The sequence below is a fragment of the Plectropomus leopardus genome, chromosome 23 (assembly GCF_026936395.1).
Source record: "Plectropomus leopardus strain MGB_pleo_1.0 chromosome 23, ASM2693639v1, whole genome shotgun sequence".
NCBI classification, from domain to species: Eukaryota; Metazoa; Chordata; class Actinopteri; order Perciformes; family Serranidae; genus Plectropomus; species Plectropomus leopardus.
This window is the reverse complement of record NC_142198.1, coordinates 24,478,866-24,492,958: the sequence shown is the minus strand read 5'-3', so window position 1 is coordinate 24,492,958 and position 14,093 is coordinate 24,478,866. Positions and strand designations below refer to the sequence as shown.

Genomic DNA, 14,093 nt, shown 5'->3' with positions numbered 1-14,093 from the left:
TTAGATGTAACACGTAACATTTTTATGTTTTATGACAGAATAAATCTGACAAAGTTTGTGAATGTTTCTCGAAATGTGATTAAAAAGTGACTCAAACATTCAGACGTCTTTTTTATTGCGTTTCAGAGCTGAATGTGGAGAAGTTGTATCGACTTCTTCTCCTTTAATTTAAACTTTTGTTTCATTATTTATTTTGGTGATAAAATTAACCAATCAGAGTGGACCTCTTCCTCTGGATCTTTTATTGTCACTGTGATGTCATTGTGATGTCACTGTGATGTCACTGTGATGTCACAACAGGCCTCAGCATGACCCACCTGTCAATCATCGTTACATCGTCGGGTGATTATTACAGAGCAAAGGCTCATATTTACCTCGTTGTTAAACGCACCGTCACACAAACTGTCACCACTGTTTAAAGTTTAAATAGAAATAAAGTTTAAATCATCAACAGAAGTAAAGTTTAAATCGCCAACATAAGTAAAGTTTAACCTGTTAACAAAAAAACTTTAAGCCGTCAACAGAAATAAAGTTTCCTTTAAATTCATGAGATCTGACAGTCATAAAGGTGTTTATGTAACGTCATGCAAAAGTCATGTGAAGGTGAAGTGCCGGTCATGTGAAGGTCATATGAAGGTCATATGAAGGTGAAGTGCCGGTCATGTGAAGGTCATATGAAGGTCATATGAAGGTGAAGTGCCGGTCATGTGAAGGTCATATGAAGGTGAAGTGCCGGTCATGTGAAGGTCATATGAAGGTGAAGTGCCGGTCATGTGAAGGTCATGTGAAGGTGAAGTGCCGGTCATGTGAAGGTCATATGAAGGTGAAGTGCTGGTCATGTGAAGGTCATGTGAAGGTCATGTGAAGGTCATGTGAAGGTGAGGTGCTGGTCATGTGAAGGTCATATGAAGGTGAGGTGCTGGTCATGTGAAGGTCATGTGAAGGTCATGTGAAGGTGAGGTGCTGGTCATGTGAAGGTCATATGAAGGTGAGGTGCTGGTCATGTGAAGGTCATATGAAGGTGATGTGAAGGTCATGTGAAGGTCATGTGAAGGTGAGGTGCAGGTCATGTGAAGGTCATGTGAAGGTGAAGTGCTGGTCATGTGAAGGTCATATGAAGGTGAAGTGCCGGTCATGTGAAGGTCATGTGAAGGTGAAGTGCTGGTCATGTGAAGGTCATGTGAAGGTGAGGTGCTGGTTCTCCTGGAGGCCGTAGGTGTGTTTGTGCTGCTCGAAGAGTTCGGTGAGACTCTGCAGGTAAACTTTATGGAGACGCTCGATGTCCTCACTTGTTGGACTGGGAGTCTGGACCACTGGGATCGGCCTCCCCACTGGGAACACACGGAGAACACGTCACACCCACCACTGGGTCATCCGTGGTTAAGGTTGGTTTCGGGTTAATTTAAGGTTATTCTAACATTAGGTTAAGGTTTATCTAACATGAGTTTAAAGTCCGGGTGAAGTGATAATTAAACGTGTTCTGAGTTTGTCACATCACAGAAAGATTAAACACCTGACCAAATCTGAATGACCAAAAAAATCGCAAAGTATTAAAAAAAGGTCTCAAATCGTGAAGAAACGCTCAGTATTCTCTGATCTGAAACGCTGGGGGCGTGTCCGCTGGAGGAGCGGAGGCCACGCCCACTCACGGGACTATGCTAATGACGCTGATGGTTTTTATACCGCCTCGTGGTCGGGGGCGGGGCCATGCTGAGTGTAGCTCCAGTGCGTCATGAGATACGGTTTTAGGCCCAAACAGTCGACCGTCTAACTCCACAGTTCAGTACTTTAAAGTAAAGATCTTTGAAACATGATTCAACAATCAGCTTCCAACATTTACAAAGTGTTTGGAAACAAAACTCTGAACTCACTTTACCGGACTTTAAGGTCAATTTAAGGTCAATCTTACGATATTTTAAGGTAAGTTTAAGGTTCATCTTCCATTAGTTTAAGATTAGTTTATGGTAAATCAAACATTATTTCAATGTGGGTTTAAGGTTAATCTAAAGTTAATTTAAGATTAATTTAAGTTTAATCTAAAGTTAATTTAAGGTTAATTTAAGTTTAATCTAAAGTTAATTTAAGGTTAGTTCAAGGTTAATCTTATGTTTGTGAAGGTTAGTTGACAATTATTTGTTGGTTATTTTAATATTAGTTTAAGTTTAGTTAAAGGTTATTTTAAGGTTGTTTGAAGGTTATTTGAAGGTTAGTTTAGGATTGCGTTCATACCGACAGTGTGGATGGGCTTCCTGTAGGGCATCAGTCCGAAGCTGTACTGGAAAACTCCTCTGGCGTGAAACAGGGGCATGGCCACTCCCATGATGCTCTGCAGCCGGTTCTGGTCACACAAGACGACATGATTAGAACACGTGACAGAACTTTACAGTGTGCTGTTATCATGTGACCTGCATCATGTGACCTCTGACCTGCAGCCTCCTGAGCGGAGAGCCGCTGGGATTCTCCATCTGATCAAACAGCTCGTTCTCTCCGAAAGAAAATACGGGAACCAGGTGAGCTCTGCACGCACACACACACGCACACACACACACACGGACAGGTGAGTCTGATTCAACATGAAACACACACACACACACACCCTCAGTCAGTGTGCTGATTATAGCCCCGCCCATCATAGCCCCGCCCCCTCAGTAATCTCCACCCACCCGTGTTTGAGCGCCAGTTTGATGAAGCCCTTCCTGTGTCGGACCTGAAACAATAAAACAAACGTGTAGTCAATATTTATTTTAATCTAATGTTAGACAGTCATACATAAACCCCGACAGACTGTTACCACAGCGACTGATTGATTGATTAATTAATCCATCAAGAGATGAAACGTGGGCATCTCTTCTCAAAACCGAATGATGTCAGACGTAAGACAATCATTTGCATAAATCCCATAATACAACTCTCTAATACAGGCAGTAAAACAAACAAACAAACAAACAAACAGGGACTGAAACAACAAGTAAAAACAATCATGAAGAACAACAGAAGGGAAACAAAAACCGTGTTGATCGCGTGTGTCCGTGTTCACAGGTTGGCCTCTGTGGTAGTTATCGTACACGTCAGTTTTATTTATAGAGCCAATCGTCACAAAACATGGTTTACCTCAGAGGGCTGTACAGCAGGCACCATCCCTCTGCCCCTAGACCCTCACATCATTCAGTGTTTCTCTTTAATAACCAAGACGATGCAGGGACAAATGAAACCATGGGGGGACAAATGAGACCATGGGGGGACAAATGAGACCATGGGGGGACAAATGAGACCATGGGGGGACAAATGAGACCATGGGGGGACAAATGAGACTATGGGGGGACAAATGAGACCATGGGGGGACAAATGAGACCATGGGGGGACAAATGAGACTATGGGGGGACAAATGAGACTATAGTGGCCCGCCATAGCCATAACATCATAGACGGCGGTGACTCGGCTGTGATTCGGCTGTGATACGGCTGTGATTCGGCTGTGACTCGGCTGTGACTCGGCTGTGATTCGGCTGTGACTCGGCTGTGACTCGGCTGTGATTCGGCTGTGACTCGGCTGTGACTCGGCTGTGATTCGGCTGTGACTGAGCTGTGACTCGGCTGTGATTCGGCTGTGACTCGGCTGTGACGCGGCTGTGATTCGGCTGTGACTCGTCTGTGATTCGGCTGTGATTCGGGTGTGACTCGGCTGTGATTCGGCTGTGACTCGGCTGTGATTCGTCTGTGACTCGGCTGTGACTCGGCTGTGATTCGGCTGTGACTCGTCTGTGATTCGGCTGTGACTCGGCTGTGACTCGGCTGTGATTCGGCTGTGACTCGTCTGTGATTCGGCTGTGATTCGGGTGTGACTCGGCTGTGATTCGGCTGTGACTCGGCTGTGACTTGGTTGTGACTCGGCTGTGACTCGGCTGTGATTCGGCTGTGATTCGGCTGTGATTCGGCTGTGACTCGGCTGTGATTCGGCTGTGATTCGGCTGTGACTTGGTTGTGACTTGGCTGTGACTTGGCTGTGACTCGGCTGTGATTCGGCTGTGACTCGGCTGTGACTCGGCAGTAGAGGATAATCACAGCCGTGATGATATTCAGTCCAACTTCACCTCCTCCAGTGTGATATTGTTTTTATACAACAGCTGTAAAAGCGTCTTTTATTAGTTAACAGAAATAAGCGACGAGATTATGATTTGTTTGTTTAATTAATGATTTTTTTGGTTCTGCTGACACAAATAGTTCCTAAGTTTATATAATTATCATATATACACACATATATGCATGTCTGTGTGTGTGTGTGTGTGTGTGTGTGTGTGTACATATATATACACATATGGATACAGATAGATATACATTATAAAGCAGAGTAAATAGATACTACTAATAATAAAAAACTAGATAATAAAATAAATAGATAGACACTAATAATATAATAAAATAAGTAGCTAATACTAATAATAGATAATAAATATAAGTAGATAATACTAATATTAGATAGCAAAATCAATCGACAATATAAATAAATGGATAATACTAATAATAGATAATATAATAAATAGATAATACTAAAATTATATAATAAAAATCAACAGATAATTCTAATAATAGATTAAAACAGAAATAGATAAAACTAATAACTGTACCTGAAGGGTTAAAGCTCCTGGTCGAGCGTCCAGAGACTCCTGAGCTCCGCCCACCGCGATGACAGCGACGTTTCCTCCTGAAGGACGACTGACCAGGTGAGACAGACTGGACTTACAGGAAGACACCAGACCTGAGCCAGAGAGGACAGCGAGAGAGAGACAGACAGAGAGGACAGAGAGACAGGGACAGACAGTCAGAGAGACAGGGACAGACAGTCGGAGAGACAGAGACGGAGGGACAAGTTGAGCTCTGGTTGTCTCTGGATCAGTGATGAAACTGAATCATGTGACTCTGCTGCAGCAGCCAATCAGGAGACAGCAGGGAGCGTCCTCCTGCTGTGACCTTTGACACCGTGTCCTCTGACATAGACAGAGAGGGACGGGAGCTGCGAGTTCATGACCGACAGGACGAGACCAGGGACACAACAGGTGTCTTCCCAGAGACAGGCTCCGACTGGACAGTCCACCTCATGGGACACAGGGGCCTCGGGGGCCACAGGAGGTAAAACCAACAGGTGGGGGCTTGAATTCATCTCACCTGTGGTACGTACAAACACAGAATATTTGTTCCTTTCAGAATCTTTAAAAACGGTTCGGACCCCCCCGCAGTGGACCGTACCATTTCTGACCTGACGTCACCACGAGCGCTCTGACTGCCGAGCACCACAGAAGAAGACAGCTGAGATCAAACCGTCAGCTGATCGTACTGAACCGTGTTGCCGTAAACAGACCAGGTGATCATCACATTGTGGGTCAAAACGCACAAACGCACACTGTCTATGGTGCACAGCCTGCACCGTGTGTCATGTGTTTTACTGAACATCCAACCAGCAGCAGCTGGTCAGAGTTTATACTGAAAATACTCAGAGATACTTTTGGTTTTATGAAGCGTGCCTGAATACATCTGGATACTAGAGTGCAGCATGGACCAAACTTTCCTGTCTGGACCAAAGAACCTGAACACAAGAGAGTTTTCAACCAGTGACAGAACCAAGCAGGACGAATGGAAACAGATCACACAGCTAATGGACAGACAGACAGGTGTGCAGACAGACTGGTGTGTGTACCTCCACACATGATGTAGTCTCTGAAGAACGGGACTCTGAACCAGAACGGCAGCATCAGCAGGTGAGACCTGAGACCAGGAAACAGACGAGAGAAACCCGTCGCTTCTGTACAGAAGTTCCCAAACGCCCCTGCCACCAGCACACCTGAGAGACAGACAGGTGGAGAGACAGACAGGTCAGCAGAGCATCAGACAGGTGGAGTGACAGACAGGTAACCGGCACACTTTAGAGACAGACAGGTCAGCAGCACACCTGAGAGACAGACAGGTGTAGAGACAGACAGACAGGTGTAGAGACAGACAGGTATAGAGACAGACAGACAGGCGTAGAGACAGACAGACAGACAGACAGATGTAGAGACAGACAGACAGACAGACAGGCGTAGAGACAGACAGACAGGCGTAGAGACAGACAGACAGAAAGGCGTAGAGACAGACAGACAGACAGGTGTAGAGACAGACAGACAGGCGTAGAGACAGACAGACAGACAGGCGTAGAGACAGACAGACAGACAGGTGTAGAGACAGACAGACAGACAGATGTAGAGACAGACAGACAGACAGACAGGTGTAGAGACAGACAGACAGACAGACAGGTGTAGAGACAGACAGACAGGTGTAGAGACAGACAGACAGACAGACAGGTGTAGAGACAGACAGACAGGTGTAGAGACAGACAGACAGACAGGCGTAGAGACAGACAGACAGACAGGTGTAGAGACAGACAGACAGAAAGACAGGTGTAGAGACAGACAGACAGACAGACAGGCGTAGAGACAGACAGACAGGTGTAGAGACAGACAGACAGGTGGGGAGACAGACAGACAGACAGATGGAGAGACAGACAGACAGACAGGCGTAGAGACAGACAGACAGGTGTAGAGACAGACAGACAGACAGGTGTAGAGACAGACAGACAGACAGACAGGCGTAGAGACAGACAGACAGGCGTAGAGACAGACAGACAGACAGACAGGCGTAGAGACAGACAGACAGACAGACAGACGTAGAGACAGACAGACAGGCGTAGAGACAGACAGACAGACAGACAGGTGTAGAGACAGACAGACAGGCGTAGAGACAGACAGACAGACAGGTGTAGAGACAGACAGACAGACAGGTGTAGAGACAGACAGACAGACAGACAGATGTAGAGACAGACAGACAGACAGGTGTAGAGACAGACAGACAGGTGTAGAGACAGACAGACAGACAGGCGTAGAGACAGACAGACAGACAGGCGTAGAGACAGACAGACAGGCGTAGAGACAGACAGACAGACAGGCGTAGAGACAGACAGACAGGCGTAGAGACAGACAGACAGACAGGTGTAGAGACAGACAGACAGACAGACAGGTGTAGAGACAGACAGACAGACAGACAGGTGTAGAGACAGACAGACAGACAGATGTAGAGACAGACAGACAGGTGTAGAGACAGACAGACAGACAGGCGTAGAGACAGACAGACAGGCGTAGAGACAGACAGACAGACAGGTGTAGAGACAGACAGACAGACAGACAGGCAGACAGACAGACAGGCGTAGAGACAGACAGACAGGCGTAGAGACAGACAGACAGGCGTAGAGACAGACAGACAGACAGGTGTAGAGACAGACAGACAGACAGACAGACAGAGAGACAGACAGACAGACAGACAGACAGACAGGTGTAGAGACAGACAGACAGACAGACAGGCGTAGAGACAGACAGACAGGTGTGGAGACAGACAGACAGGTGTAGAGACAGACAGACAGACAGAAGGAGAGACAGACAGACAGAGGTAGAGACAGACAGACAGACAGGTGTAGAGACAGACAGACAGACAGATGTAGAGACAGACAGACAGACAGATGTAGAGACAGACAGACAGACAGGTGTAGAGACAGACAGACAGACAGGCGTAGAGACAGACAGACAGACAGGCGTAGAGACAGACAGACAGGCGTAGAGACAGACAGACAGACAGGCGTAGAGACAGACAGACAGGCGTAGAGACAGACAGACAGACAGACAGGTGTAGAGACAGACAGACAGACAGACAGGTGTAGAGACAGACAGACAGACAGATGTAGAGACAGACAGACAGGCGTAGAGACAGACAGACAGGCGTAGAGACAGACAGACAGACAGGTGTAGAGACAGACAGACAGACAGACAGGCGTAGAGACAGACAGACAGGTGTGGAGACAGACAGACAGGTGTAGAGACAGACAGACAGACAGGTGTAGAGACAGACAGACAGACAGACAGGTGTAGAGACAGACAGACAGACAGGCATAGAGACAGACAGACAGACAGGCGTAGAGACAGACAGACAGGCGTAGAGACAGACAGACAGACAGGTGTAGAGACAGACAGACAGACAGGTGTAGAGACAGACAGACAGACAGACAGGCGGAGAGACAGACAGACAGACGGAGAGACAGAAAGACAGGCGTAGAGACAGACAGACAGACCGGTGTAGAGACAGACAGACAGACAGACAGGCGTGAGACAGACAGACAGACAGACAGGGGTACAGACAGACAGACAGACAGACAGAGAGACAGACAGACAGACAGGCGTAGAGACAGACAGACAGACAGGTGTAGAGACAGACAGACAGACAGGCGTAGAGACAGACAGACAGGCGTAGAGACAGACAGACAGGTGTAGAGACAGACAGACAGACAGACAGGCGTAGAGACAGACAGACAGGTGTGGAGACAGACAGACAGGTGTAGAGACAGACAGACAGACAGATGTAGAGACAGACAGACAGGTGTAGAGACAGACAGACAGACAGGCGTAGAGACAGACAGACAGACAGGCGTAGAGACAGACAGACAGGCGTAGAGACAGACAGACAGACAGGTGTAGAGACAGACAGACAGACAGGTGTAGAGACAGACAGACAGACAGACAGGTGTAGAGACAGACAGACAGACAGACAGGCGTAGAGACAGACAGACAGGCGTAGAGACAGACAGACAGGCGTAGAGACAGACAGACAGACAGGTGTAGAGACAGACAGACAGACAGACGTAGAGACAGACAGACAGACAGACAGGTGTAGAGACAGACAGACAGACAGACAGGTGTAGAGACAGACAGACAGGCGTAGAGACAGACAGACAGGTGTAGAGACAGACAGACAGACAGGCGTAGAGACAGACAGACAGACAGGCGTAGAGACAGACAGACAGGCGTAGAGACAGACAGACAGACAGACAGGCGTAGAGACAGACAGACAGGTGTAGAGACAGACAGACAGGTGTAGAGACAGACAGACAGGTGTAGAGACAGACAGACAGGCGTAGAGACAGACAGACAGACAGGTGTAGAGACAGACAGACAGACAGACAGGCGTAGAGACAGACAGACAGGCGTAGAGACAGACAGACAGACAGGTGTAGAGACAGACAGACAGACAGACAGGCGTAGAGACAGACAGACAGGTGTAGAGACAGACAGACAGGCGTAGAGACAGACAGACAGGTGTGTGTCTCACCGTGTGGATGGAATCCAAAGATGTAGTTGTGTTTTGGGTCCAGGTCCACAGTTTTAACCAGCTGCAGAAACAAATCCATGACCAAAAATCATCAATCAATAACCAATAATCACCCATCAATAACCAATAATCAATAATAAATGATCAATAACAAATAATCAATAATAAATGATCAATAACAAATAATCAATAATAAATTATCAATAACCAATAATCATTCAGATCAGTGAAATGATGGACGATCAATAAACTCACGGTCAGAGGAAAGTAGTCCCTGAAATATTCCCAGACGCTCCAGCTCCTGATCCACTGTGACCTCCGACCCCCAGAGGACGGCGTGTCCCCGTCCAACCACAGCCAACCGGCATACAGCACCGCCAGAACCCACCAATCAGAGAGAGCCAGGAGGACGAAGGCTGCGAGACAGCACTGAGCTGAGAGACAGACAGGTGGTCAGAGGGAGACAGGCACCTAAAGCCCGGACGCTGAAGACCCACTGCAGACAGACAGGTGGGCAGACAGACAGGTGAGCAGACAGACAGGTACCTAGAGCCCGGACGCTGAAGACCCACTGCAGACAGACAGGTGGGCAGACAGACAGGTAACTAGAGCCAGGAAGCTGAAGACCCACTGCAGACAGACAGGTGGGCAGACAGACAGGTGGGCAGACAGACGGGTACCTAGAGCCAGGAAGCTGAAGACCCACTGCAGATAGACAGGTGAGCAGACAGACAGGTGGTCAGAGGGAGACAGGCACCTAAAGCCCAGACAATGAAGACCCACTGCAGACAGACAGGTGGGCAGACAGACAGGTGGGCAGACAGACAGGTACCTAGAGCCAGGAAGCTGAAGACCCACTGCAGACAGACAGGTGGGCAGACAGACAGGTGGGCAGACAGACAGGTACCTAGAGCCAGGAAGCTGAAGACCCACTGCAGATAGACAGGTGAGCAGACAGACAGGTGGTCAGAGGGAGACAGGCACCTAAAGCCCAGACACTGAAGACCCACTGCAGACAGATAGTTGGGCAGACAGACAGGTGGGCAGACAGACAGGTACCTAGAGCCAGGAAGCTGAAGACCCACTGCAGACAGACAGGTGGGCAGACAGACAGGTGGGCAGACAGACAGGTACCTAGAGCCAGGAAGCTGAAGACCCACTGCAGACAGACAGGTGGGCAGACAGACAGGTGGGCAGACAGACAGGTACCTAGAGCCAGGAAGCTGAAGACCCACTGCAGACAGACAGGTGGGCAGACAGACAGGTGCCTAGAGCCAGGAAGCTGAAGACCCACTGCAGACAGACAGGTGGGCAGACAGACAGGTACCTAGAGCCAGGAAGCTGAAGACCCACTGCAGACAGACAGGTGGGCAGACAGACAGGTGGGCAGAAAGACAGGTACCTAGAGCCAGGAAGCTGAAGACCCACTGCAGACAGACAGGTGGGCAGACAGACAGGTGAGCAGACAGACAGGTGGTCAGAGGGAGACAGGCACCTAAAGCCCAGACACTGAAGACCCACTGCAGACAGACAGGTGGGCAGACAGACAGGTGGGCAGACAGACAGGTACCTAGAGCCAGGAAGCTGAAGACCCACTGCAGACAGACAGGTGGGCAGACAGACAGGTACCTAGAGCCAGGAAGCTGAAGACCCACTGCAGACAGACAGGTGGGCAGACAGACAGGTGGGCAGACAGACAGGGACCTAGAGCCAGGAAGCTGAAGACCCACTGCAGACAGACAGGTGGGCAGACAGACAGGTACCTAGAGCCAGGAAGCTGAAGACCCACTGCAGACAGACAGGTGGGCAGACAGACAGGTGGGCAGACAGACAGGTACCTAGAGCCAGGAAGCTGAAGACCCACTGCAGACAGACAGGTGGGCAGACAGACAGGTACCTAGAGCCAGGAAGCTGAAGACCCACTGCAGATAGACAGGTGGGCAGACAGACAGGTACCTAGAGCCAGGAAGCTGAAGACCCACTGCAGACAGACAGGTGGGCAGACAGACAGGTGGGCAGACAGACAGGTACCTAGAGCCAGGAAGCTGAAGACCCACTGCAGACAGACAGGTGGGCAGACAGACAGGTACCTAGAGCCAGGAAGCTGAAGACCCACTGCAGACAGACAGGTGGGCAGACAGACAGGTGGGCAGACAGACAGGTACCTAGAGCCCGGACGCTGAAGACCCACTGCAGATAGACAGGTGGGCAGACAGACAGGTGAGCAGACAGACAGGTACCTAGAGCCAGGAAGCTGAAGACCCACTGCAGACAGACAGGTGGGCAGACAGACAGGTGGGCAGACAGACAGGTACCTAGAGCCAGGAAGCTGAAGACCCACTGCAGACAGACAGGTGGGCAGACAGACAGGTGGGCAGACAGACAGGTACCTAGAGCCAGGAAGCTGAAGACCCACTGCAGATAGACAGGTGAGCAGACAGACAGGTGGTCAGAGGGAGACAGGCACCTAAAGCCCAGACAATGAAGACCCACTGCAGACAGACAGTTGGGCAGACAGACAGGTGGGCAGACAGACAGGTAACTAGAACCAGGAAGCTGAAGACCCACTGCAGACAGACAGGTGGGCAGACAGACAGGTGGGCAGACAGACAGGTACCTAGAGCCAGGAAGCTGAAGACCCACTGCAGACAGACAGGTGGGCAGACAGACAGGTGGGCAGACAGACAGGTGGGCAGACAGACAGGTACCTAGAGCCAGGAAGCTGAAGACCCACTGCAGACAGACAGGTGGGCAGACAGACAGGTACCTAGAGCCAGGAAGCTGAAGACCCACTGCAGACAGACAGGTGAGCAGACAGACAGGTGGTCAGAGGGAGACAGGCACCTAAAGCCCAGACAATGAAGACCCACTGCAGACAGACAGTTGGGCAGACAGACAGGTGGGCAGACAGACAGGTACCTAGAGCCAGGAAGCTGAAGACCCACTGCAGACAGACAGGTGGGCAGACAGACAGGTGGGCAGACAGACAGGTACCTAGAGCCAGGAAGCTGAAGACCCACTGCAGACAGACAGGTGGGCAGACAGACAGGTGGGCAGACAGACAGGTACCTAGAGCCAGGAAGCTGAAGACCCACTGCAGAGTCGCGGCGGTCTGGAGTCTCCTCCGCAGCGGGATGTTCAGCGGGGCGAACTCCACCTTCATGCCGGCGGTTGCGCTCCTTGTCCCGGCTTAGAGCGCTGTGACCTCCCGTTGCCTCCGCCTGGATGTCGGAGCTACTCTCTGTCTGTCCCTGTCTTCGTGTGTCCCTCTGTGTGTCCCTCTGTCCCTCTGTTTGTCTGTGTGTTGACAGGTGTTGCAGCAGTAATTAACACTGATTTCTTTATTAAATGTAAGCTCTGAGTGACTGTCCTTACGGACACCAAACTTCCCCCAAAACTTCACAAACACGCGCCCCGTCCCTCCTCTTCTGCGCACGCGTACGGAACACTCCTCCTGGTGGAATCCTCTCGGCCAATCAGAGCGCTTGACGACACATGTCGGGAGCGCGTGCACGGTCATGAGGAGTTCACGATAAAGAAAATAAAGTTTAAAGTAAAAATATTTACAGAATATTAGAGTAAAATATGAAGTTAGATTCAATGTTTCATCCTCTTTACGTTCACATTTGTTTTTTAAAATCAATTTTAATATTCACCACATCACATCAACAGCTATGATATATATATATATATATATATAATAAAAAATAATAATAAAATAATGATAATGATCATAATAAAAATAATAATAATAAAATAATGATAATGATCATAATAATATTATTATTATTATTATTATTATTATTATTATTATTATTATTAATAATAATAATAATAATAATAAAAATGATAATGATCATAACAATAATAATAAATAGGTAGGCAGATCATGCAGAGTGTGATTTTGGTTGAACTTTGCTCAGATTTCTAAACGTCTCCACTGAAGTTGAGAAATTTGTCTGAAAAACTTTTGAAACATATCTGTTTCAGCGTTTCATGAATTATTTCATCAGTAGATCAAGAGCAGAAGTCATTAACTCATTAAAACACGACAAAGATTTGACAGTTTTACTGTCTTTAATAATAATTCCTTCAGCAGGAAACACAAAGATGATTTTTATTTATGAGCTTTAATATTTTTATTTTTCCAACAACGGATCTGCTTTTTCTCTCTCTGAGGACATTCAGAGTCCCACAGAGACAGAGAGTCTCAGTCCTCAGTGTGTCTCAGTGTGTCCTCAGTGTCTCACTGTACGTCCTCAGGATGTCTGATGAGATTTGTCTTGCTGTTGTTTGGTTGTTTAAATTATGTTTTGTATTTTTTAAATTCTATGTTTTTCTGACAAAAAAAATAGAATGAAATGAAATGAAATGAAATGAAATTAAATGAAATGAAATTCACCCAGATGACTGAGGTCGGGGTAAACTGATCTGTGATCTGTTCAGGACAAACTGAGCTCCTCCCCTCATGACATCATCAAACACATGAAACTGTTAGGATCACCATGGTAACATACGGATGTGGAAACACTGTGTGTGTATAAGTTTGTGTTGCTTCCTGTCCGTTGCCATGGTTTCACCTGCTGAGGTGTGTGTGAGCCCGCCTCCCTCCCCTGTCTCAGGTTAACCCTTGAGTCACCTCGTTAGTCTCCTGAAACGCAGCTGGAGCTTTTTAAAGAAACTCCTGATGATTCGTTTGTTTGTGACGTCACATCGAAATAAAATAAATATATATATTTTATTTATTTATTTATTTATTTTAAATTAATTAATTTTTTTTTTTTTTTTAAGATTTGTTTCGGGCTTTTGCCTTTATTTGGGATAGGACGGCCATAGTGTGAAAGAGGGAGGGAGCGGACGACATGCAGGAAAGAGCCGAAGCTGGAATCAAACCTGCAGTCGCTGCAGTGA

The 14,093-nt window shown here is 47.9% G+C and overlaps 1 protein-coding gene across 1 annotated transcript; it reads right to left on the bottom strand.

Moving 5' to 3' along the window:
- Positions 1-256: 256 nt before the first annotated feature.
- On the bottom strand, positions 257-12,617 carry mogat3a (monoacylglycerol O-acyltransferase 3a). The gene is made up of 9 exons (XM_088073183.1): positions 12,252-12,617; positions 9,438-9,616; positions 9,183-9,243; positions 5,692-5,835; positions 4,625-4,755; positions 2,664-2,707; positions 2,427-2,517; positions 2,230-2,338; positions 257-1,331 (listed from the first exon to the last, which is right to left on the bottom strand). The coding sequence occupies exons 1-9, from the start codon at positions 12,343-12,345 to the stop codon at positions 1,177-1,179; spliced, it is 1,008 nt and encodes a 335-aa protein (XP_087929309.1). The 5' UTR covers positions 12,346-12,617; the 3' UTR covers positions 257-1,176.
- Between the last annotated feature and the right edge of the window lie 1,476 nt (positions 12,618-14,093).